The sequence below is a fragment of the Lagopus muta genome, chromosome 5, assembly GCF_023343835.1.
Source record: "Lagopus muta isolate bLagMut1 chromosome 5, bLagMut1 primary, whole genome shotgun sequence".
NCBI classification, from domain to species: Eukaryota; Metazoa; Chordata; class Aves; order Galliformes; family Phasianidae; genus Lagopus; species Lagopus muta.
Genome location: NC_064437.1, coordinates 59,626,312 through 59,653,078, shown reverse-complemented (window position 1 = coordinate 59,653,078; position 26,767 = coordinate 59,626,312). Strand labels below are relative to the sequence as shown.

Genomic DNA, 26,767 nt, shown 5'->3' with positions numbered 1-26,767 from the left:
GGTTTTACCTGCTTTTTTTTTTTTTAATAACATTTTTTCAAATCCCACTTTTTTCTGTGTACTTTCAGAGGTCAGCACCGAAGTAACGGAGGGTAAGGGCAGTGCCATCTGCTCAGTACATTCTGAGTTTGTGTGTGTCTACATACACACAGAGACCACAGTCTTTGCTGTTTGTGGGAGGTGATTCTGGCAGCTATGGGCTTCTACACGTGAATACAGTGGTAACTTGTGAAATTGCTTTAGGTGGGCTGATTGGTACATTTTAATAAAAACAAAATGGATATTTCTCGGTCTTTCATAAAACTAAACTTGCTTTATCAAGGCTTATGGGAAACTAAAGGTATTCCAGTAGTGACACATAAATGTAAAACAAGTAATAATGTAAATCAAATTCAGCACCTTCTGAAATGAGTTGCCTGAGGATACTCAACAATAATGTCAAATTTTGAAGCAACTGTGAAACGTTAATTTGTAAATACACAGAATTAAATGCCTCACAGTTGGCATTTCGGTCTGCTTGTTTAACAGTCTGCCATTTCAGCATTTAATCCTACCAAAAGAAAGAAGGAGGATTAAAGCAAGGGAAGCTTTTTCAAAATGTCACTTTTTATGAAAATTCATGATCTTGTAAAATTTGATAATATTAGTAAATTCAGTGGGGAATAGTTCTGAGATTTGTGCCTTACATAACGTTCTGTAATCCGTCTTTCAAATAAACTTGAAGGCCATCAGGATTTTTTTCTGGTTCACCTGAAACATTTAAGCTTTTTGGACTGGAGGCCTCACAGCATTTCTGCTTCTCTGTGATTTAATGAGACCTTCTGTAGTGAGGGCCAAGTGTCGGGTCTGCATTTTGGTCACAACAATCTCAGACAGCCCTACAGGCTTGGGGCAGACTGGCTGGAAAGCAGCCTGATGGAAAGGGGCCTTAGTGTACTGATGGACAGTCGGCTGAATATGAGCCAGCAGTGTGCCCAGGTGGCCAAGAAGGCCAGCGACATCCTGGCTTGGATCAGGAATGGTGTGGTGAACAGGACTAGGGAAGTCATCCTGCCCCTGTACTCAGCACTGGCAAGGCCCCACCTCGAGTACTGTGTTCAGTTTTGGGCACCTCAGTACAGAAGGGACATTGAGGTGCTGGAGCAACAAGGCTTGTGAAGGGCTTGGAGAATATGCCCTCTGAGGAGAGACTGAAAAACTGGGGCTGTTTAGTCTGGGGAAAAGGAGCCTGAAGGGAGACCTTATTGCTCTCTTCCAGTACCTGAGAGGTGCTTACAGTGAGAGCGGGGTTGGTCTCATCTCACTGGTGACAGGTGACAGGATGAGGGGAAATGGCCTTAAATTGTGCCAGGGTAAGTTTAGGTTGGATATCAGGAAACACTTCTTTACAGAAAGGGTTGTTAAGCTCTGCAATAGGCTGCCCAGGGAGGTGGTTGAGTCACCGTCCCTGGATGTGTTTAAAAACCGTTTGGATGTGGTGCTCAGGGATGTGATTTAGTGGAGGGTTGTTAGAGGTAGAGTAGTATGGTTAGGTCATGATTGAACTTGATGATCTTCAAAGTCTTTTCCAACCTGAGCGATTCTATGATTCAAACAAAAGCAAACAAAATTACTTTTTTGGTTCATGTGTATTCAGGTGGTCCAGAACAAAGTGCTACTGCCACAGTCACAGTGTGACCTAATACTGCCTGCTTGTATGAAAATAAAAATAATTCAGGAGATACACACCATGTTCTTGGGCATGCATATCCTGATTGAAAAGCAGAGTGCTCCACAGCTTACTGCAGGAGGCAGTGTAAAAAGCATCAACTGCATCCAGGTCTATAACAGCATATATGCACATTCTTTGTCCCCACAGCTGGGCTTGAAATTGTGAGCTTTCCTCAGAGCACTTGTTGTTCTGCGGTGGGTTCTGATAGCCTGCTATGAGTCTGACCTTCTGGCTTTCACATTTAAAATATTAGGAAAAAGGATTACAAAGTAAAATGAAGTGCTGCCTCCTTCCACACTGTTACAGAATGTACATAAAACTTTTGAGTTTCATCAGGGATTAGTTCTTCTGTTCTTTCAACACTTATTACTGACCTGATAAGCATTATTCATTTTAGCATTTAATGTTCATTTTCACTTTCTCCTTAGAGGTTACTCACGCAATTACCAATCTCTGGTACGTATTCTTTCATTTTTACTTTCATATATTCTATATCCTTTAGATAGTTCCTAGTTAGAGTAGAAACTGTAAGCTTGTCTTATTATGCAACTTCACATTTAAAATAAACAATTACGAAGGAAGTACAGCATGATCTCTTTTCATTAAGAATGCTTGCAAAATACAAGCCAGGCACCATGCTGTAGTGCATCACTGATGCCCTGTGCTGATTTACTTCTTTATTCTTCTCACCTGCTCAAAACATTGGATGTGGGAAAGAGTTCTAAGTAGGTTTTGCAGCAGCTGCGTTTCTTGTTTGCAAAGAAGTTGATTTACAATGATAGCCAATCTTGCTAAATAAATAGATGGCTGGCTGATGCATGAGAGCTAACTTTGTTTGTGTAAACAGTGTGGCCTATTGTAAGAGAGATAACAGTGTTTCATTGACCAGAGTAAACAAAATGGTTTCTGGGCAATTTAGTACATTTTGGGAATGACTTTCTAAAATATGTTGTTATGTCCTGTTGTGAAGTTGTGCAGCCAGGGAGCCAGCAGCTGTGCTGGTGGTTGCTGCATGTGGCTGCAGTAGAGGGGGAAGGTTGGGGGTGGAAGGCTTAGGGCTTTCCTGCCTTTGAAATGCTCTTTTACGAGTGAATCATCCATGCAAGTTCCTCTTCCTGAGGGTCATAATGCCCAAAAGTAGGTGTTTGGCTTCGTGGTGTGGTGACTATCATGTTAGATAGGTGGCTTCCAAACTCTAGAAGTCTGACGTCCATTTTCAAAAATCTTTTGTTGTTTTGAAAGTCAGACCTTTTACTGGCATCACATTCATCCCAGAGTGTTCTTTCTCACTTTGGTATATTCAGACTCAGTTATTTGGCTCTGAAACACATGGGGGGGGAAATGAAAGACTTTATTGACTTTAAATGGAATTATTATATGGAGTTTCTTTTACCAGCTGACAGAGTGACCAAGTGTTTCATATCCAAGACATAAGCTGAGAGACATAATATTGAAACTTTATCAGTTTAAAATGTGACAATTTGTATGAAGTTGTTCTCTGAAGCAATTGTTTCATGGAAATGATTCATAGAACTGAGTCTTTAATTTGGAGAGTCTCTAACTTACAGTAGGGATCTGACTATCCATCAGCAGCAATTGAAGTGTTAGACATAGGCTAGAGTCTGGTTGGTGGGTATGTGATTGAGGCTGTACTTCTTTTGCTCATCTACTTTGGCCTAAGCGTTGTACACTTAGAAGGGTGATGTGCATAAGCACAGCTGTTTGTAATGATTTTCAGTAGTGATGAGCATCAACTTCTTCTCTGGTTCTCTGTAATTCAGATTTCTTACCTAGTAATGGCCCTGTACATCTGTGTTCCTGTCCTGGATTTCAGCAGCTACCCTTCTGTTCTAATCAGTTTGAGAGATGGTACTCAAATCTTCTTGACTGTTTTATATGTAGACCACGTTAACATGTCCTTAAAGTACTCGTTAGTAGAGAAAATCTCAGTACTTAGGTCTGATTCTCACTGCTGTTGTAGTTTGGTGTAAATACAAAAATTACATTCGATTAAATGAGTATAATCAGGCTAAATGCCAGGAAGAAACTTGAATGAAGGTTTTGGAAAATATCCTTATTTAATTAATTGGCATTTAATTAATTATATATAGTACAATAATTTCAGAATTAAAGATTTCACTGAAGAACCTGCTATTCTTTAATATAGGTACTTGATGTCCTTCCACAGAAGGAAAATGAATGTTCATACCCCACAGACAGTTGATGTGTAGTGGTCTGAAATTGTGGTTGAAGTGTCAAAATACAGGGCTATGAACTACTGAATGACTGCAAAGAAAGCCTTTAATTTTGTGGGAGGAATTCCTTATTCTGAGTACAGTCTTATGTCATGTTGCTATCTTTATGAAGTCAAATGAGTTAAGTAGTTCAAATTCTTGGACTCGAGGTGCTGTGTTGTTACATGGGTTGTGTCTCACCTTTCTGGAATGCTGTAATTATTTCTCTGAACATTGTCTCAAATTAACTATTCTTTTTTTTGTTGTTCTTTTTTCCCTCTAATCACAAGCCAAAGCAGAAATCGGATGCTTGTCTCTTGGTGTTAAGTCTTTTACAGTCTTTCAGGGTGTTGCTCAGCATCTGGAGGTCACACATTGAATGAGGATGGTGTTTGGAGTACACGTTACTGTTATTGTTCTCATTAGTTACAATACTGTGGTTGTTTTCTGTCATTGATTCTATGATTCTTAGAATTGCTCAGGTTGGAAAAGACCTTAAAGATCATCAAGTCCAACTGCAACCTAACCATATTACCCTAAGAATAACAGGGGAGAAATCTGGTTTTGAGGGCAAAAGTGCGTGCTCTGATTAATAGTACACAAGTGGTTGTTCTCCCTTTTACTTAGGGATTACTATTTTTAAAATACTTTTGGTAATGGTGGAAAAAAAGCCTGAGCAGGCATTTTGTAATGCAGATGTGGTATATAACACGGGCTCTATAACTATGGCAGACAGAAATGAGAAAGTAATATGGGTGGGCAGCATAGCAGTTGCCCTACAAAAGCCTGGAGGATCAAAAATGCAATTGCTGCTTCCCCTCACGCAAATAAAACGACTAAAAGGTCATTCCAGTGTACAAAGGTTAGGGAGAGCAGCCTGATACTCTGCAAAGGACACCTATGCATCGGAAGTAATCAGAAGTGAGTCATCGTTTTGAAAAATGGAGCATTTCTCTTAATGCAGGCTATTAAAAGGCTGGCTCCATTAAATTTTAGGTAAGATAAATAGACTCTTTGAACTATGATGTCTTTACAGATATCTTAAGCAAAAGTCAGTATCTTCAGACCTTTACTCACGTCATCTGTTTCCATTTTTAGCTGCTTAGCTTTTAACAAATATAACATCTGCACGCTCTCAGATCCATTTGATGTTAATTGAAACTATATATTTTCTTTAGCTGAAGGAAGAAAACAACCCCCAAAAAAGCCTCTAGAAATCTGAGGCTGGACATCCAGAAAGCTTGAATTTTTAATTGTTTTTAGTTATTTTTTTTATCCGAATATAATTATATATATATGCATATTTTATGTACACACATACTTTTAATGTTGGAGTGTGTATGTGTGTGCATGCATATATGTGCATTTATGTATATATAAAATCAAAAGTATCAGTTGTTCTGCAGTTAAATTTACATGATGATTTTTTTGGATAGCAAATTGACCCAATGTTTAAAAATGTAGTTTGTTACAATAACTTGACTCATGAGACATTGGCCTGGAACTTATCTGGAACTCATTTGAACTTACAGCTCTAATCTTGTAGGAGAGAGTCAAGAAATGCAAAAATGATGTATGGTTAGCAGAGCAATTGCAGAAATTTGGTTCTAGGTTCTCAGGTAGTTAAATCATACATCTGTGGGAGTAAAGCAAGAACAGGATGTACAGCAGCTTGTAAACTCAAAATACTTACATAACTATGAATTACATCCTAAGTAAGCTTAGGAATACAGTGTTCACAACTTCCTAATACAGCCAAGCATTGTAATCTTCTCAGCCTCCCCTTAAAACTGATGATTTCCGTTGGTCTCAAAGCTGATGGAAATTTGTGGATAAGTAGAAACAAAAATGCACATATGCAGTAAGAGTTCAATAATAGAATAAGTTACCTGCATAAGAAGTAACATAGTAAAATTATAAATTAATGTTCAGTCACTTGGTGCTTCTGTGAAAATGTGGAGTCAACATTAATTTGAGCTATGTAACCTGTTGTTAGGGGATACGAGATGAACCCTGTGACAGGGGATGTTAACAGATGGTGTATAACGTTCTTTTACTCAGAAGTTTGAATTTGAGACCTGTTTATAGACCATAAATGAAGCTGACCACAAGCAGCAGAGCGTGGTGGAGTTTAAGTTTGGCTGCAGTGCAGGTTGGGTTGGAGGAGCCCTCTGTGATGCAAATCACAGTTCGGGGAGCAGAGGCCATGGGAAGCTCAGCCTCTAAGCACACACCTGATCTGAGATAAAAAGCAAATGCAGACATGTGCTTTAAATAACTCTTAAATTGCAAATTCCATGCTGGCAGTTTGCTGCTGCTATCTCTTTTGTCTCTTGAATGAGCTGAAAAACCATAGATTCATATTGTTGTCATCTTGCTGAGGTTTACTTGTTAAAGGTTATCCATTTTTTTTCCCTTCTTTTTTGTGAATAGCATAGTAAATAATGGAAGTGCATTGGAGGCATGGGTAAAACTTGGTCCTGTTGGGAGGCAGTAACTTAAGTTGCTTGTCCGTGGATTTAGATCATGCAGTGAGGTTGAAGCTAAAGTTCTTTACAGTAAAGATTGTAGAAAGAAAGCAGTTTGCAAATCAGCGTGGGAGAAAAAACTTGAAGAGCTCCAGCTGTGTACGGTAAGTAGTTGAGGGGTGGGAAAAAAGGACTGTGGGCAAGGGGGAATAGATCTTAAACTTATAACTCAAATCCCACAAAATGGAAAAGGAGCAGGTAGTGATGACATGCAGGTGAATGTGTTCTATCTAGGTGACCTTGTTTCATGTGATGTCTGAAACAGAGCAGTTATGTTTGCTTTGGAGGTCTTCGACCTGTTGCATTACTATGACGGGGTGAAGCCCAGTGCTTGAGTTTCCTTAGCTTTGCTGTTCTGCTTAAAAATACAGAAGAGTAAGGGAGAGTTAAGAGTTTTTGTTGATTGCTGGCAGTTTGTTTTAAGAGTGACTTTAATGTAGGGTGTGAAAAAGCAAGAGTTCAGACAGTTTTGACCCGAGGAAAATTCTGTGCTAGAGTAATAGGGTAGAATGTGTTGGGAGTAATATACTACTACATTGTATGTTCAACTTGGGGGGGAGGGGGGGAGCTTTAGAGGGCAGTTGTAAGACCTCTGTTGGCTGAGCAGTCTTGTCAGTCAGCAAAAATAAATGGCTCAGGAAAACCCTTAGAGTTTCTTTGAAATTTTCCAGTAAGGAAAATACTCAAGGCACTGGGGAGTTCTCTGAGCAGTACTTAGGGATGTAATATCTGTTAATTATTAAAAGAAAGCGGGTGCAGTATTAAGGGAGAGCAAATAATACCCATTAATGTGGTGCAGGAGACCAGGTGTGATGATAAATAGCTGCATGAACAGACCAAAGGACATTTAACAAGGATAAAATCACCACCACAGTCATTGCAGTAGTAAGGTCATGGGAATACAGCAGCTGTAAATATTTGGCTAGTGTGGAATCTTTTAATGTACCTAGTTAATGTACATATTATCTATAGGTAGTAGAAACTCGAAGATACTTGTAATTATACTATCAAGAACATTAAACAGCAGATATACTGACTATAGCAATTATATATATAACTACCTGAAATTGAGCCAATTTTTCTGCTGTAGTCAGTATTTCTGCTGTTTAATATATTAATATTAATAATCTATTAATATATAAATATATAGTTCCAAACAAGACTGAACTCTAGCTGAACAGTGTGTCTGGTTATTAGACTAGAGCCAGGGTAATGTGGAGTGGAAGAGACCTTGAGAGCTAATCTGATCCTTCCAGATCACAGCAGGGCTACTGAATTCATTTAGACTACTTTAGACTAAACCACTCTTTTTACTTGAGACCAGTCTAGGAGTATTTCTGTACTGACAGACTCAGGGTAATATTTCCTTGTATTACAGATAGTCCAGGCAGGAGGCAGTTCTAGCCTAAATACTCTTAGCAAAGCAGAGGAAATAATAAATGTATGATGTTCTTGTTTATTTCATTTCCGCAGTCTGGCTACAGGGGATGTTTGGACAAAGCATGGGAACATCTATGATGGATTTTCATTCCTTGCAGACAATATCTGAACAAAGAATATTTTTTAACAATTTTACTTTTGCCTGCTTTGATAAATGTTTCTACTTCCACAATAGTTTTGAAGTTTTAGCTGTTGAAGAAGAATCACAAATAACATTTTCTGAAAATATGTTTGTGATAACAAGGAATGAATATTGCTGCTGTTGTGAGCGAAGATGGTGAGATCCTTGCCAACTGATCTGTAGAAGTGTATTTGGAACCACAATCTTGGCTACATGTGATTGAGATAACCAGGGCTTGTAATTAATTCCTGAACATAAAGCTGCTAGGAGGAAACAAATTTGTAAAAGGTCACTAAAACAGTATTCTCTTAGGTCTAATAAATGGAATGAAAGTAAACCACACTTACCATAAAGTAAAGAACGTGTTTCCAACTAGGATCACACAATTTGCTTTTTACAAAGATTAGTTTCATTTTGGATTTTGTTTGGCCAGCTGGGACTGCAAACCTGTAGATGCACTGGAATAAGACCAAATACGCTCTCTTTTGTGAGTTCAAAAAATAATGAAGTGGACCAAAGAGATCTGTTGATATTGCCAAACCACCAACCCAACATACACAAAATACTGATTCCAGTTCAACTCAGAAGTATGCTCTTCTTTCAAAATGGAAAAAAAAAAAAAAAAAGCTTCTCCTGAAAGTACTGAAATTAAGTCCATGTTGGTATTTTGTGACTTAGCAGTGTAGAATTCTTTCAGTATAAATCAGTATAAATTATCTTCTGGGACTCCTCTTCCAATGGTATTCAAGTATGTAAAGTGAAAGGCTTTTTTCAAACTTCTAGAGTTCAGGAAGAAGGGCAAGCTGTGCGTGATGGAAACACATGTTTATTCATTAGGATTTTCTGACACTGAAGGCTAGCAGACTTCTAAGTTTAAAATTAAAGAAGAAAAAAAGCACCATACTGCCAATTTTATCTTCCCAAATTGTATGTCTCACAAAAAAAAGAGAGTTCTTTATACCTTTCTCTGTCAGACTAGATAGTAATATTTGCATGACAGTCATTACTGAAGTATAACATTGTGCACAAATAGCTATTTAAAAATGCAAGTGTGGCTTTTCAAGTAGTTTGTGTAAATAGTTTTAATAACCAGAGGTCTGCAGCAGTGAAGCTATGGGAATTTGCCACGGTACCTCACATGTGGACATGCAGGCAGCAGTTCTCTAGTACAGGCTAATTATTTTCTCTCTCTGTTTTTCTTTTCCTCCACTCTGTAGATGTGGTGGTTTTACCCTTCCCCACCCCCAGTGTATGACTAAAAATAATTTCCTGACTACACTGTACTTCAGCTTTCAAGAATGTTGTAGAGATTGAACGTTTTCTTGAGTTAACGCATCTCTTGCTCTCACCAAATACACCAAAGAGTGAAGTGACTATTAAGAATTGAGAGCAACTTAGTAAGTTTGTAGTTTTGCATCCTAATGCTTTTACTATATTTCACCTCTTTTACTTTATTGACTTTATTACCATAAGCAATTTCATCCTTCATCACACTGCGCGTTTGTTCTTCTATGAGGCTCTAATTTCTGTAATCTGTAGGTATTCAGATCCTATTTTTATTATCAAGATTTTTAACTTAGCTTGTTCTTATGGTCAGAAAATGCACTTGTTTATGGCTTCATTATTAAATATATATGTATATGTATGTATTTTTAACTTGTGCTTAAACTAAACTTTTACGTACTTTGCTAGCTCTGTTTTCAGTGCACACTCCACTTTATTGACAACTAACTTTTAAAATAGTACTTTTCCAGTACCAATTTAAATAAGAAACAGACTTGGAATCTTTAGTACTGGGTGCACTGGTTATGAAAGTGAATCTTTCTCGGGGGAGTTTTCAGAGAGCTCTTAAATCACAGTGCAGCATTTGGTAGGGTTGCAGCCTTTGGCTGCCGAGGGCCCCGCGTTCGCTCTGTTCCACGTGCAGGCAGCACTGCTAGCTTGTCTTTGTCAGCCAGCAGACCTTCAGTGATGGTCATGGAAGTATAGCACGATAGACTCATACTGAATACACAAATTATTTTTTGTACAGGATGCTTTCATCAATTTCTTCGATGTGATTTCAGTGCCTTATTCATTTGATAAAGCTCACTGAAGTGAATAAATCTGAAATATTGATACATAACTAAAAAAAATTTTAAAAATTGTGTTTTCATGCAGATTCTATCCAAGTAAATAAACAATTACCACCTTAATATGTAAGAAAAAAGCTGTCCCTAAGTATATCTTGTAATGCATGTGTGTTTTACAGTCTTCTCTGCCCCTTGTTAAATATACATTTTTGAAGACACGTGTCTTTCTCAAGCACCCTGTAGTATTGGATAAATCTTTGTTCATTTTTTAAATTGAACGGGGAATGAGTTGTAAATTCTTCTGTTGAGCTAATTCATGGCAATCCCAAACAAGCCTTCTTTCTGGTGTCACAGGAGAGAAGGGGAAATTGAAATAGAATGGGAAATTGAAATAGGATGGGAAATTGAAATAGGATGATCATGTGTTATGAAATCTGCTGGGTATTTTTCTTATATATTTCACTAGCTATCAGTAAGATCTGTTGTTAATTTAAAAATAAGAGTGCATAAAACCAAAGGATGGGAAGTGGTGAGTACTAAAGTAAAATGAAAAGTTTTTAAACCAGGCTATTTGGCACTTTTGCATGCTTCAGTGGCACTACGGTATCTCAAATGTGTGTGGCTTTTTTTTGTTTGTCTTTCTGTATTTGTTGTGATGCCACCTTCATGCTTTGCTACCTTCAGAGGCTGGGTAAGTTCAGGTAGAGAATTCTGCAAGAATTGTGACAAAGTGCTTTAATTATTATTTCTTTTAATTAGTATTTCTTTTTGTTTGGGATTGTTTCAGTGGACATCCATTGTAATTGGGCTTGTAATTGTCTGAAATAGTTATCCTAGTTCTATTTTCTTGCCAATGTGCTATCTATCTATAGGGAACAAATCCTTCCAAGTGTATGATCCCATTGTTTCCATGGAGAGAAAAATATAACATGAAAACTTTCAGACCTTTGGATCTTCGAAGCGCTCGTAGAAGTTCAGCTCCGTAGTTTGCTAGCGTGTTGATTCTGCATGCAGCTCGTGTTCAGTTTCTGAATCATTCTTTTGATAGACTGGGAAGTGATTTTTGTGTGTTTGGGAGGAGGAAAATTCTGGAAATGTTTCAAGTGCAAAACAAATATAGCTAAGTATTGATTTCTTTTTCACAGAGAATTGTCTGTATTTGACTTGGTGTGAAGACCTTTTCAGTTTATAGCTGTGGCAATTTTCCTAAGTGATGAATGGTAACAGTATGAAAATGTGGCATGTAGGTGTGCTGTTGTCTTGGTGCCACTAATTAGATGTGACACTGAGCTCCTATTTTGCTGCCTGCCAGCAACTTGTGCCCTATAACCATAAACAAATTGATTTGACATGATGTGTTCAACAAAATAACCAGAAATAGATGTATGGTCCTGGAAATCTTTACTGTTTATTTAGTTATGTTTATACTGCAGTGTTTTGTCTGGAACTTAATTAAGTTTGCATTAAGTGTGATTTGGATTCTGTTCTACTTAGAGGAAGATTATGATGTACAAAAGCTTGTTCTTCTTGCAGTAATTCTTCAGCACAGGCTGGATACAGATTTTTCCAGGGTTTCCAGCTTTTCCAGGGTTGGCACTGTAGAATTTCTGCGGTAAGTTGATCTGGTTTTACCAGGTAACAGTGGGCTGGGGACAACATGTGTAACCAGAACTCAGTTTTGATCCAGGTGGACCCTCTGTTTAACCTCTGAAGAGTTGTTATAATGATAAATCACGTTATTGTGTCTCCTTTAGTTCCTTTGGCTTCAGCCACTTCTGCGAGAATGTGGGAGCCTGAAAAATGATCAGGTCATATGGGGTGTTGGTTTGCATTTCGCTGTAATGGCCATTTAGGCATTTGTTAATACTGATGGGAAGTGTAGCAGTTGTCAAGTAGGTGATGTGAGTACAGGGTGTAGAAATCACCAGCTGTGATTACCTCAAGTCATCTATTACTTTAAATTGTCCAAGTGCGTTGATTGCAGATGCGTGTCAGGTCACTGTTGCTTAGGCTATGTTACTGCTATAAGGGTGTAACTTGTGTTACCAGAAAATGCAAGTCTGCTGGTAAGACTGAGTTTTTACATCTTTTTACTCTCTTGGGTCAGTAACTGTTTAAATATCAGACTTTTAGTAAGTCAAATAATACTGCTTGACTTGACTTCCTCCCTTTTGCCATGAAGCCTGGTGTCAGAACGCCTTTACAGCTGAAGGCACGCAGTGCTGGAGCCTGGTGGCAGGGATGGCAGAGCCCTGGCCTGTCCCTGGGCTAGCTGAGCAAGCTGCTGCTGCCCTGCATCACCCAGCTCTTCCTCAGAGCAGTTTTGTCAGCAATTCTGCTCCTGCCATGAACCTGTGGGTTTTGGTGAAGACTCCCAGGTGAGAAGTATTTATGAAGCTTCTGCTGTCTTATGAAAGTGAGCTGTACTCCAGATGTGACTTTCTGAAATTACTGTTATTGAAAAGAAAACTCTCTGCTCCAGAGTAAAATAAACCTATAAATAATGTGCTCATTCATTCTCTATGTTTTTCCTTCAGAAATGTAATTTTTAAGCCTTTTAAAATGTAACTTTTGGGCCTTTCAGTGAGAACTAAGAGTTAAGATTTGTACGTGTTAGAAAGCAGTGTTGTAGAATTAATTTCCATGGAAACTGCCATCTGTGATGACTGTACAGACAGTGGGTAATAACTTTTTCATATTTTTAATTTTGATGGCAGTATCCACATCAGTAATCAGATTGATGCTGCTAGCTGCAACAGGCAAGCAGTGTCTTTGTGTGAGGCAGAAAGCTCTGCATGGTGCCTATTGATTCCATTATGAAAAATTCTACCCCATGTTCTAATAATTTGTCTTTATTACATGAAGATTAATTGAATTGTTTGATAAGGACTAGTTAGCTCTAATATAAGCAAAAGTAATTACTAGCTGCTCTAGGGACTTCCTTCTGATATATTTACTTGAATGTGTTCTTTTGTTTTTCTCTTCCACCTCTGGAGTGATGAACAAAACCCCGGACCTTTCCCTTCTGTACATGTACTCAAAGCACCAAACACTGCTATGTTCTCATTAATCTCACATATCTGTAATTTGCAGTGCAACAATTTAAATCAATTTACACAAAGGAAGCCATAAGGAAGGCAAACTCTATTGATTCTGTCTTGCATGCAGTGCTAGTAATCATCTTGTTCTTTAACAAGCACTTTCAGTAAGCTTATTTCAGTGTTTGTTGTTAGCCTGCCCAAAACTTTTACAGAATACTCATGTAACTGAGTCATCCTGAAGTAACACCAGAGGAAGCCTTTTTTCTATCAAAGGCATGGATGGTGGTGCAAGATTTGCAGAAATCAATCTTATCTATTTTTTTTGTGGGCCAAAGGAAGACACCCCAGTTGGGTTTAATAACGAGCGAAAGGATGTCAGAGCACTTAGAGAAGAGCTACGTCAGTGTTTGTACAAAATTGCTCTCCAAAAAAGCTCTGCGCATAAAACTGAAGGTCAGCATTGTACCTGCCTCTGACACTTCCAAGTTAAATGCATGTTTTCCAACTCCTTGTTTGTCTTTAACTCTTCCATTCAGCTCGTGTAATTACTGTTTAGTGAGAACGCCTCAGCAATACATAATTGCTGAACAGCTCACAGTTTGCATGTCATGTAGCCTGCTTCCTTGTGCCATCAGCAAATGCAGGTTAGTGTTGTTTCAGGAAAAGAGTGCTTGCAATGCATGGTGAAATGGATGGAGAGCTGGTGGAAAATAGCATGTAGCTTTTTGCTTTGTGCAGTACCTAGCTTGTTCTGTTCCTTGCTGGTGACAAATGTTTTTGGTGCTCATTGGGTAGGCATGCAGCTGTTTAACGTTACTGTTGTGAATTGTCACTGTGATTCCAGACAAATAGCGTGTGATGGTGGAGTTAGACACATGCATAACAGTCACAATTTAAAAGAGGTGATGCAGAACAAAAAATAGTGATGCCCACTGGCTTTCTACATCACAGGACTAGTAAAAATAAATAAATAAATGAATAAATGTATCTTCTTCCCTAAAGAAAAATGCGGACTGCATTGCAGCCTTAGTTTGATGTAATTGTGTATCTATCCATGTGCATGGACTGTGATTCACAGAGCCAGAAGAATTACCAGCAAAGGCTCTTTTTCACTGTCTCTATCACCATGAGAACTCTTTCAGTTGTTTCCAATGCTCCACAGAAAACAAAATTGGCTACTGTTGTGCAGTGATTCCACTGCTGGTAATCCCCATCTCTCTTTGTGACACATTTGCTGTGCAGATTCCTTTACTGATAATGTTTTTGTTTTGTTTTGTTTTGTTTTTACTGTGGCACATACTTTATTTAAAAATCGCATCTGTTCATAGGCAATTGTCCCATGAAAATTGCTTCCAATATAAATGACTTGATCTGAAACTCTTATTTTTCAGGCAGTGCTTTCAGTTTGCCTGAACATTTTCACTTTGCAGAATTTTCCGTCATTACTTCCGACCTCTTTGTATTTCCTGAGGTTTGTTCAGTCAGAAATGTCCATTAATCAATTAGTTATTAATTCTGACAGGCAACTGATACCTGTTTTCTATGGCTGATATTATTCTTAGCAGCGTGGATAAAGTTCTGTGTTATACTTAAGGATATTGGAAATGGTCAAGAAGAGAAAGAGGAAAACAGTAAAATCTTAGATTCACACTGTCAAAGCAATTGAAAGAAGGACCATGCTGCTGACCATGCACAGTACAGGACTGTGATATCGATATACCTGAATAATTCAGACCAGTGACAAGTTACTCTGTACTAAATCGAAATACAGTCTCTAGAGTGGGCTAATTCCTCCTGTGCAGCTGCATCAGTATCAGAGTACAGGCTAGCACAGTTACGACCAGTGTATTCATTCTATGGCATAGTCACAGGAGATGGGAAGAACTTTTTGTTCCCTGGGCATTTCCAGATACCAGCAGAGGCACTGATTCTTTTGAAGGCAAAGCTGTTTGCCTTCAAATATATAAACTGCTCTGAGAGGAGGGGAGAAGAAATGAAGAAGTGGAGTGCAGGTCGTGCATAGGACGAGCTGACTGCTGGAACTGGTCACAGCTTAGAAAAGCAGACAAGCAGGTGAACAGTTTGAAATGGCTGTGCAGCTCCTGTGTGTTGCTCAGTTGTACTGCATTTTGTATTTGTTTTGCTGTATGTTAGAATGGATTACTACCCAGAGGACCACTTGGCAGTTCCAGCCTAAGTTTCTAAAGAAATCTTTTTTTTAATTTCCATGCAGCTGTGTATATTAATACATTTATAGGTACGTAAGACGTGATAGCAGTGAACCTAGGTTGTAATTCTTGATGATCAATACATACTGTATTGATTACTGAGCTATTTAAGCATTCATAAAACAAGGCTAACTCTCAGATGCTCAGCAAACTTTCTTCTCTTCTGTTGCTGAGAGTTGTCTCTATGCCTGGGAAATTAGAGTCTGTCATCATGGATTCCTTGGTCAATATCCACATCAGACAGTTCGTGCTTAGATTGAAATCTTCTCTGAACATTCAGAACATTGCTTTTTTTTTTTTCTTTTTTTTTTTTTTTTTTTTTCTTCAGAACACTTCTGGTGTTTGTGAGGAATGTTTCTGAGTTTGGTGATCCCTGCTTCCTTTCACTGTCTGATCTAACCCATATAATTAAGCTAGCAATCAATTCCCCATGTAGGTCATATTACTGAAATCTGTCATTATAGGGTTGAAAAAGCAACAATTTTTGACAGATTATATACCAGAAACTGTTTTTAATAGTATAAATATGAGTCTCCTGAATAGAAGCAACTGCTTCCCAGTTTTGTTCTTTAATGTTATTGTTCTGACATGAAATATTCCTTCCTTGCCTCACAATGTGAAGGGATCTCTGTAATACTTCATAGGCACATTGTAGACATTTTAACTCTACTTTTTCCCCTGAACACATCAGAGCATCCTTGCAAGAATACGCAAGATCCTTTATAGTAACTCTTATGAGTTGGAAAAAGTTAAGCTTTTATCTGCAATACAGCATAGAAAGTGATGTGTCAATGACATCATGCAGCATGACAATGAGCAAAAAATATTTGTAGAAGTATTAATCTCTAGTTGATGTAAATCAGTAAGATAAGATTTCTTGTACAGTGTGAGGAAGCACTTCTTGGTGTTCAAAATTTATTGTCCGTATTTTTTGACGTACATTATGTCATCTTAGAAACTCAAAATGAAAGTGTTTTATCTAATGCTAACTTACTGTGGTCTCATCACTATGATGTATTGTTGATGATATTCTTACCCCTGTATCTAAAAAGTACATAGGTAAAGTTTTATAAGCAAACAGTAGATGAGATGGCATCACACTTGTATCTGTAGTATGCAGGCAGATGCCCATGAGAGGCGTGTTCATCATCCCTTTGCATTTGCAAACACTGTCAAACCAGCGTTTTTAGGAGGCATTTGGAGATTAAATCTGCATCCTATTTGAACAGTCATCCAGACATTCAGCTATAAATTTCTGTATTCTTATTCCCTTGCTGTGAAGTTCAATATCAATGTGTTTAAAGATGATTTTCACAAACATCTTTTAGGCTTTCAAAATGAGGAGACTAGGGTAGGGTGAAGCTAGGAGACGCAACAAAATTCTCTGCACATTTCCAGACTGTACTTCCACTACAGAACAAAGTATTGGGGGAGTTATGCCCCACACTGGCTCTTTGTATGCACTTATGCCTGTAAATGAACTGAAGCCTTTAGCATGAAATCAGTGCTTATATATTTTGTTCTCTAAAAGTCAGGCATCCACAGCTGTGCATCAAACAGTTTTATTAATTTTAAAGTGAGTGGTAATCTTGTCGTCTTCTCATTTTTTGTACTTGAATAGTAAAACACTGAGGAAATTACTTACTCTTCAGCTCTGAACTGTGTTCCATTCATGTTCCACAGCATCTAATGCTACTGTAAAGGGCCTGGGGAATGCTTACTTTTAATTAAAAATACATACCCAAATTGTATGACATAATTCAGTTCTAACACTTCCAATATAAATTGTCTGTCTTTCACTAACAAGCATGTCATTTTATCTATTTGATCTTGCACCTTGTTGAAGCAACTGCAATGGAAAGTTTGCAGGAACTAGCATCTATTAAAGTAAATCTCATTCCATATGATGCAGCTAATTGTTTAAAACTTGTTTCTCTGAAACACTGCTGTTAATTTTTCTCCCTTGGAGCAAGTTTCCTTTGTAATAATTGTCCTTTGATTATCTGCAATTCTCTAATACCTGCTCTGTCATTTACCTGACTTATAGCTTCTGATGTTCCAGTTTCCTGTAGATCTTGCATTTTTCATGCTTCTCGTGTTTTATTTGAGGTGTAACACGGCCATGTTGGGTGCACAAAGATGCTGCTGGTTTTCTTTTCTCGTGTTCCGAAAAGCTTGCAGCTAGCTGGAGGTGTGAGGGGTGTTGGCATTTGGTGAAACTGGGAATTCTCAGAAGGGAAAAAAAAAAAAATCAAGAAAACTGTTCATCTGGTTTGGATTGATACATTAAACTGGTTTACTCTGTGACTCTGTGACTGTGCCAAAGTTAATAAAACATTGGGATGAACAGGATGAACTTTGCTTGCTATGTTCAAAGGCCTTCTCCTTCCAAAAGCAGCTTTCCCCTCGGATACCGTTCAGTTATTGCACATCTCCTCACCACAAGTGATTCGTGCACGTTCTAACAAGCAGTCAGTGTCCCTGCATGGAAGCCAAATGTGCTGAGATACCTAAGTGTCTTTGGGTCCCAGCTGTCCTTAGTTGCTTTTATGTGGTCTGGCCCTGCGGGAAGAGGAAAGAATGAAATGCTGGAAATCACCTCTGAGATTTGTCCTCTCTTAAAGCAGAGTATTTGCATTGCTATGTCAGACCACTGTTGAGAGCTGCTGAAAGAGGTCCTTGAATTCAAAGGGAGCTTAACAGGATAAGGATCTATATTGATAACACTATAAGAAGGAGGTTTTGGTAACTTTTTTTCCCTTTTGCCATCTAAGAATGCTCTTTTCTCCCAAATTCTGTTGGTCATGCAATCTGCCATGATTTGCACGTACCAGCAGTGATTAAAGGTCCTCACTGCCTTTTTCAAGTGCTGGGTGTTGCAACACTTTTTTTTTTCTTTTTTAACCTTATGATGTTCTTTATTGAAGAGAGCTTACTACTTTCTGAAGAATGAGCCTTTTGAAAGGCCATTGCTTCTCTGTGCTGCTCTTTGGAAGGATGAGGAAATGTAAAGGAAGGTAGATTTTTAATGAGGTAGCTCCTACAGAAATATGATGGCTGTCAAGCAAGCTTAGAGCAGTGTTTTTGTAGTGACAGAACATTAATTGGGATTCTTATGACTTAAAATTGTCATGTCTTATTTACTAACTCCAGTTCTGGAAGTGAAAATCCAAGCCTTTGTAAGACTTAGGAAGACACTATATATCATCAAAATATATCCAATATATCAAGATACACCAGAAGATATATCCATAAAGGAGCTTAACTGCATTACATGAATAATTTAATGTTAAGAGCAGAATTCTCCTGTTTTTTTTTTTTTTTTCTCCACCAGTCTGTTTAGAGATCAATTTATTTCTTGAAATTCTCTCAGTAATGGCTCTGTAATTCCTGAGCTAATGAAAAGTAGAGCAAAAAAATGTGCGTAGGTTTGCTTTTTGGTCTATGTTCTTACTGAGATGGAAGTTCCTTTTCTTATCTTCATGATCATAGCTTCATTATCTATTCAAACATGAAGATCTGGAAGTTCTTGTCCAATCTAAACTTAAAGTAGGACTTTCAAAGTAAAAGTAAGAGTTAAGTACTTCAGAGTCTGTGGCAAATCCCAGAAGTGATTGCCTCCTCATCTGGTGGTAACATGCAGAGGTATATTGCATAGAGAGATTGACTGGTGAAGGGATTTTTGTTGCAGGTGTTTGCTACTGGGGCAAATTTGTGTAATTTGTGTTCTTGACAGTCAAAATACTAAACTAGTGCTTGCATTAATTGTAACTGAAAACTAGCATTTTTTAATTTTAAAAGTTTCTCTTCCACAAATGTTTGTAATTCTTAACTCTTCTATGCTTTGTAGCAGAGTTTGAGTTAGTAAATTGCATATCAGTTGGGATGACATAAATGGGAATGACCTGGAAAAAAAAAAAAAGCCAAAAAATACCATTTGCTTCTGTAAGGGACTTTTTGTGTTATAGAAGAACCTTGAGTCTTGGAAATGCAATTAAGCTTATACTGGATCTTGTTATTCATGCGTAGTTACTGGCACTCTCAGTAGGTTAATGAAGTTTGAGAGAGCATCTCTTGTGCAAGTGGGAAATGCAGAAATTAAGTGACAGAACTTAAAGTTAATGCAGGTTTGCTTTAAACTCAGTGTTGATTTTGTGCCTACTGTTAATCGGGTAGCAATTTTACCTTTGTAAAGAAGTAAACAACAAAAGGTGTTTTTCAGGATTATAGCCAAGGAGTGAGAGCTGTACAGCTAAGGAGAGTCATGTACCAAATGTAGGTAATTCATTTCATCTGTGAAATGCCACTGTACAAAGCTAAGCAAGTGGACACATCCTCAGAAGAGGAGGATCGACTTCCAGACATTGCTATTCAAGTGTCTATGCTTGTAACAAGTAAATGCGGAAGGGTGGAGAAGTCTACCTACACTCAGTAAATTGAAACCAAATAGAAAGTCTATGTAAGAAACCTTCTACAAACAGATCTGTCTCTGAGCTTGGGAATAATAATATTAACAATAGTAAAAATAAAAAACAAATTTATCTCCGTGGAGCTGAGTCGCAGTCTGCAAGTTCTTTTCAAATAAACAGAATATACTTCAGCAGACTGATAGTAGGCAGCTGTCTGAAAGATATAGCCTTTAGGGGGGAAAAAAAAAAGTACTTAATTCTTTAAGAGCTGTCTGTTTTAAGAACAAGATTGACAAAAATCTCAGCTATGGATGCACGTAAACAATTAGTCACAACCTTGATGTATTTTTCAATAAGGATCTCTTAACTTGGAAGTCTGTGTGTGAATGGTCAAGGTGGAACTCTACTACAGAGCTTGTGCCTCAGACGTTATTTTTAGAATTATTTGAGATTGCAATTGAAATTTATCTTGTGTTTACCATGTCAAGGAAGATAAACATGAGGAAATTGTTGTTGGTCTTTCACAAAACTTCTTAGACTAATAAGTGTTTTATTTTGTCTTAGGCTTGTTTTATATAAGTTTTAGTAACAGACCTGGACCATAAATCTTTCTCACTCCAGATACTTCTTGCAGACTGCTGGAGAGATACCGAGAGTAATGGGTTTTATAGCATAAACATAGTGTATACAAAGTGATTCCTATCATAACATCAGCTGTATAATTTCAGTGCAGCAAGCTCATTAGTAACTATGAGTCCTTACAGTCTGTTCAATCACCATACTCTTAACTTTTAATTTTCTTCTCTCTAGGCAGAGCTAGTGAAAGGGAATCTGCAAAGCGTTGGCCTCACGCTCCGCCTTGTGCAGTCCAAGGAAGATGATGCAGGGCATGTTGTTATTGAAACAGTTACACCAAACTCACCTGCAGCAGCTGCTGATCTACAGAGGGGTGACAGACTCCTAGCCATTGGCAGTGAGTAATATGTCAGCTTTCAAAATAAGCGTTGTCTTGCAAGCAGGAAGGGCATTTCCATTTAGAGTTCAATTAGACTGCTGTTCTCAACAATTACACGTGCCTAATCACATAATAAATACAAACACTTATATATTTATTGCCACTTAAGGTTATTCACTCGTTCATTTCCCTTGCATATTTATTTACTATTTGCTGGGTAGAAGCCAACATAAAGGTAAATAAACATTTCAATGTAAATATATTTTAACTACCCAAAAAGTGTTTAAAAAAAACCAAACAAAACAATAACACAAAACTGAACTGTGCATGTTAGTATAATTTCCAACTCCTGAAATGATATATTTGTATGGATAAAATTAAAGGGATCCAGCTGTTACATTTCAGTTTAGCTCTTTTGTCATAATTGCTTGACTTCCTCTTAGTGATTATTCTATTGCTCACTGTTAAAGCTCTAAAAATGTGTGTAGATACTTTTGTTTTTTTTTCCCCTTTATTATCTTATCATCAAATTTAACATTTTTATCTTTTTTATAGGTGTTAAAATCACATCAACTGTCCAAGTGTTGAAGCTTATTAGACAGGCTGGGGACAAAGTCTTAGTTTTTTATGAAAGGCCTGTTGGATATAATCAACATGGTTCAGCACTACAGGATGGATTTGGACAATTGGAAGATGCTGCTTTCTTGACACAGCAAGAAGATGACCAAGTTAATGTATCAGCTGATGTTGACAGCAGAGATTTTGATTCAGAATTCGAGGACTTAGCATGTGAATCACCTGATCAAAAAGAAGATATGCCAACAACTCCAAGTCCCAAACGTTCAGTAGTAATACTTGCTGCTAAACCACTTGGAACCATATCTCCAATTCTGAATCGAAAACTGCATTTAGGAAATTATCAGACAACATCTAAAATGCAACAGAAAGATGGAGCCAAACTGGCAACACCCAAAGCCTCTGAGAGTTCAGATGCATCACTGGTATCAGGTAAGCAGTCACAAGGTTCTGGTGCTAAGCCTCCTGTTCCACCTAGACCACAAATCAGGCCTACTTTGCCTACTAATGAAACTCAAAATCAGTTGGAAGCCGGAGGTGTATCTTCTGAAAAAACAGAGAGGCCACCTCCGTCTTCAGGTAATGGAGATAAATGTACAGAGAAAGTAGTAAAGAATAATGATCAAACAGAAGACCCAACATTATCGAAAGTAGCAGCAATACCAAAACAAGATGCATTAAAAGATGGAATTTCAGAAAATGCACGTGGTCACAAAGATGGTGGAGATGATCATCGAACTTGGGAATCACCAGAAATTCCATATCGAGTCCGACAAGGTCGGTGGCCAAAGACAAGAACATCCTCCTGTCTGTTTGAAGTAGAAGGATCTCATAAGTACCTTAACGTTGCACTGTGGTGCAGAGACCCTTTCAAAGCAGGTGGTTTTATCTGCCTAGGATATGCAAGCATAAAACTTGAAGAAATTGCTTTAGACTGTATAGCTACATCATCGATGGAATATGTTAGAACATTTAAATTGAGTGCTCCTACACCTAAAGCAGCAGTCACTAGAACGGCGTTGAGGAATTTGACAACCCATAAGGGATTTAATGAAAAGTTCTGTTATGGTGATATAGCTTTACACTTTAAATATTTTAAAGAAGGTGAAGCAGATGATTCAAATTTTCTGTTGGAGAAAGAAAAGGAATGCCATCTGGAAGAAGAAGTTAATGTACTTCAGAAAGAGGATCCTTACATGGGACAAATTGTTCTTACTGAGAACAAGCATAACTTTCAAGATACTCAGTTTCAGAATCCAACTTGGTGTGATTACTGCAAAAAAAAGGTATGGACTAAAGCAGCTTCACAGTGTATGCTCTGTGCTTATGTTTGCCATAAAAAATGTCAAGAAAAATGTCTAGCTGAAACGCCCTTCTGTGTAGGAGCTGAAAAGCGACATGATCGAACTGCAGGAGGTTGTAGAGCAGAAGGACAGGAAACTTCCCAAGCTGCATCCATTCGTGTCGATTCAGAGTCTAAATCTGTTAACAGGACTGCAGGTTTGACCAGGCATATCATCAATACAAGTACTCGTTTGTTAAACCTCCGTCAAGTCCCCAAAGCTCGCCTTTCTGAGCAGGGAACAGAGATTGTAGAGCCTTCACCAAAGCACACGCCAAACACTTCTGATAATGAAAGTAGTGATACTGAAATTAGTGGTCCGAGTAGTCCTTCAAAACGTGCATCGGGTAGTGGGATAAAACTGGTCAGAAAGGAGGGTGGTCTAGATGACAGTGTCTTCATTGCAGTTAAGGAAATTGGGCGTGATCTCTACAGAAGTCTACCCACAGAGGAACGTTTTCAGAAATTAGAGTTTATGTTGGATAAGTTGCAGAACGAAATAGACCAGGAGCTGGAAAATAACAATTCACTTGTTAAAGAAGAAAAAGAGGCAACCGAGGCAAGGAAAAAAGCATTAATTTCTGCTGCGCTGGCTAAATCAGGTGAAAGACTGCAAGCCCTTACACTGCTGATGATCCACTACAGAGCAGGCATTGAGGATATAGAGTCCTTGGAGAGCATGTCCTCAGACCGGCAGTCTAAAAGAGTGACTAAAGATTCAGAGGAAGCCAGTATAGCAGAAGAAGTGGATAATGAAGATATTGGTCTGACAGAGGCTCCGACATTCAACGTCATATCAGATGAATCAGTTGATCCACCTCAGTCAGTAGACTGATATTCACGTTTAGCCTTTGAAGGACCTGACTTAAACAAATGCTTTGCACTTAATTACAAACATACAGAACGAATGAAAACGCTGGTAGAACACACCTGCTTCTCCACAGTTATTTGCCTATGTAAGAGTACAGCTGATAATGGTTCTTCTCCAGCTGCAGCACCATCGTTCTATTAAACCAGCTGGTTAAAACTGCATTTTGGGGTTTATATTGGAAATTTATTTTTAATAACTTATTTTCATTTTTTCTAATTTTGTAACCTTACCATTTCATATTAATGTGTGGTGCCCCCCACCACTCCTGGACCCCCTTCCCCCCACCCTTTTTTTTTTTTTTTTTTTTTTTTTTTTTTTGATATAATGATTTCAACAAGAAACTATCAGGATTTTTTTGAAATATTTAGTTTCCATTTTTCTGTTTTATGATTAAAAGAAAAGCTTGTTGCATGCCTAAGCGGATGACTACGCAGAAATCACTGAGGGACCAGGCTTTAAAATTTTGATTGCAGTTACTTTGTCTGCTAGGCAATTGTGTATTTCTTGCCAAACATATCATGAAAACAAACAAAGCATCTTTTTTTTGGTCTGTTATTAATACTTGTTAGAGTGATTGAGTATTAGATCACTTGTTTTCCATACTTTCGTTCAATACAAGAACTTGTCATAGTTCTTAATATCATTCATAGCAATGCTATGCAAGAAAATGCCTCCCTGCAATTTCAGGACATCATATCCTGATTTCATAATATTAAAAGGATGTACCACTATCTCCCAATAATCAAACTGGGACTATTTTTGAGATGAAGATTCTGGCTCCTTCTGAAACAAAGTTGTCTTCAAGTGTTGGTGTATATCTGAAAAGCTGATAAAAGAAAATTGTGTTTTGCAAGAGCTGGAGGTTTCATTGCAGTCTATAAAAGTGTAATGACAGTTTTAATTTCAAAAGTTTTAATATGTTGCTATTTTAATATTTATAGTTTCAGAAAGCCGAAGGTACAGAATAAGCAGTGATGACAAAATACCTGAACCTTGTCTTTCAATGTTTTTGAGCAGTCGTATAGTGGTAAATTGCATTCAGCTTCTCAGACAAAAGAGGCAGTCTGAGCAGAAGGATCACCTTTTTCAGGACAACGTCATACAGTGTATATACCATGTTTTAGTTAAGGCAAAATAAGTGAGTCCAGTAGAGAAGAAGAATTCTGGCCAGCAGCTTTTGAAAAGAACTATCTGTTCTTGTGCTATGTGTGAATTGTGGATCTTAGCATCACCTGGCTGAGGCCATTGTTCTTATTTATTTCCTGTAAACATGACTTCAGCTTCATCTTCTGTGTATAGAAATGCCATATAAAATATCATCTTTATTTTAGGTACTGCGTTAGGTACCAGTGTCATTATCACTGTAGTAGAAAATGCCTTTGTGGGAGTGGAGTTGATTCTAAGGTGGTAAAAGAAATAACTTAAATTTCCAGGCAGTGTACAATGTAGCTCTCCAATCAATTTTCTTCTCAGTTTTATTTTGTGATGGGCAAAATGAAGAAGCAGTGATTTTTGAGATGGAAAAGCATACTTGTACTCCTAAACAAAACAGTTAACTTCCACTCATGCAACTACTTGCACTTTCTTTGTGAGTTCTGGGCGGTTGGTAATTATTTAGTTGATGTATGGAAAACACTATCCATGCTACAGTAGGCATGTGTTACACTTCAGAAATTAAGCTTCAGCAGATAATCGCACAAAATTAGCTTCCTTTATTGACTAAAAGTTGTTTAACCTATACTTGCTTGAGATGCGTACTAAGACTTTCCCACTCCATTTTCTCAGAGGCTTACCATTGGTGGTGATCTGTATTAAATCTCCATCAGTGTTTGCTCGTATGGACTACTATAGAGGTTTTCAAATATATCCAAGTGCTTCACTTAAACCCTGGTACACATGAAGGAGCTGCGAAAACAATGCAAATACTGATTTCAAAAATGCATTCGAGGTTTCACGTTCAGCTGTGAAATACAGTGGGTAAGAAAAGCTGGATATGGTTTTCCTTGTATAGTTGTCGCTGATGATGATTGTAACAGAGAAATTAAACGTAGTGCAATATTTTTAAACATACTGAATGGGAAAAGGGCAAAATAGTTGTATTTTAGTGATAAGGAGGAAAACATAAATTCCTATCTGGCATTAATTAAAATAAATGCTAAATCTTGAGGGGGAAAAAGCGTAATACTACATTCCTGATGTAATCCTTGCTTTGTGCTTGATTGTAAATAGCTGAAAATAAAGAATACCACAGAAAACAAGAATATCTTGAGTTAATGATATCCCATAGGTGGCAGCTACACACATTTGCAGAAACTGCCTAATATGATTTTGTTGGCTATTATTTTATCATGAGAACAAGCTTTAATAAAATAGTTTTGCTAAATTATCTTCTTCTTTGCATTGTCTTAGTATTTTTTTTAATGTTTGTAGTTGCAGTAGTTCATCTTCTTCACTACTTGAAAGTACCTTTGGGAGAAACACATTTTGCATTAAATAAAATTACTGAGTGCTGAATCGGGCTTTTATGCATTCTTTGTATTTGGATATGCATTTATTTTTCTTCAGTGCAGTTTAACAGTAGGCAGGTTCAAAATGGTGATTCCGTTGTGTAGCTACAAGATATTGTAAAATGCAGAGTGTGGTGTTAATTTGCTTTTGTTTTTGCTAGTCAGTTATCGCTGATAGTTGCTTCCAATGGAGTTGGATTGGGAGGGGGGAAGGACTAAGAAAAATTCTGTTTTGTCCTGTCCTTTACAAAACGCAGTGTATAACTAAAGAAGTCCTTACTGCTTACTTACACATTTCTGTCTAATCGTTCTGGTTTTCATTCTAATTCCCCATATTTGAAATCAGTCATGGAAGTTTACAACCTCAGGGGAGGAAAAAATATACTAAATGTGGGAGAAGCCCAAATTTTTGCAGCACAGAATGTCGTCTTCTCTGTGTTTCTGTGACTGAAGCAGCTCTCAGCAAGGAGAGAGTACTTGGTTACTGGCTGATAACATCCACTTACTCCTCCAATCCCCAGAAAATCCAACATGCAGGATGACCGTGAGCTGCCTGCTGTTTGGTGACAAATGCAGAGCACGCTTCCCAGGGCAAAACTGTGATCATCCAAATGCCCTGTGAAACGAAAACGTGAACCAAATGTAAATTAGCCATCAATAGGCACAGTTGTCTCTTGGCGGCAGTGAAATACTCAGTGTGCTGCAGAACCACGCTCTGTACTCTGTTGCTGT

The 26,767-nt window shown here is 37.9% G+C and overlaps 1 protein-coding gene across 1 annotated transcript in view; it reads left to right on the top strand.

The window, feature by feature from the left end:
- Nucleotides 1-23,830, top strand: part of PDZD8 (PDZ domain containing 8) — a 49,493-nt gene extending 25,663 nt beyond the window's left edge. Inside the window, exons 4-5 of the mRNA XM_048945381.1 lie at nucleotides 20,595-20,757; nucleotides 21,295-23,830. Coding sequence (XP_048801338.1) covers nucleotides 20,595-20,757; nucleotides 21,295-23,492 — 2,361 coding nt within the window. The 3' untranslated portion in view covers nucleotides 23,493-23,830. The remainder of the gene's footprint in view (nucleotides 1-20,594; nucleotides 20,758-21,294) is intronic.
- Nucleotides 23,831-26,767: the final 2,937 nt, after the last annotated feature.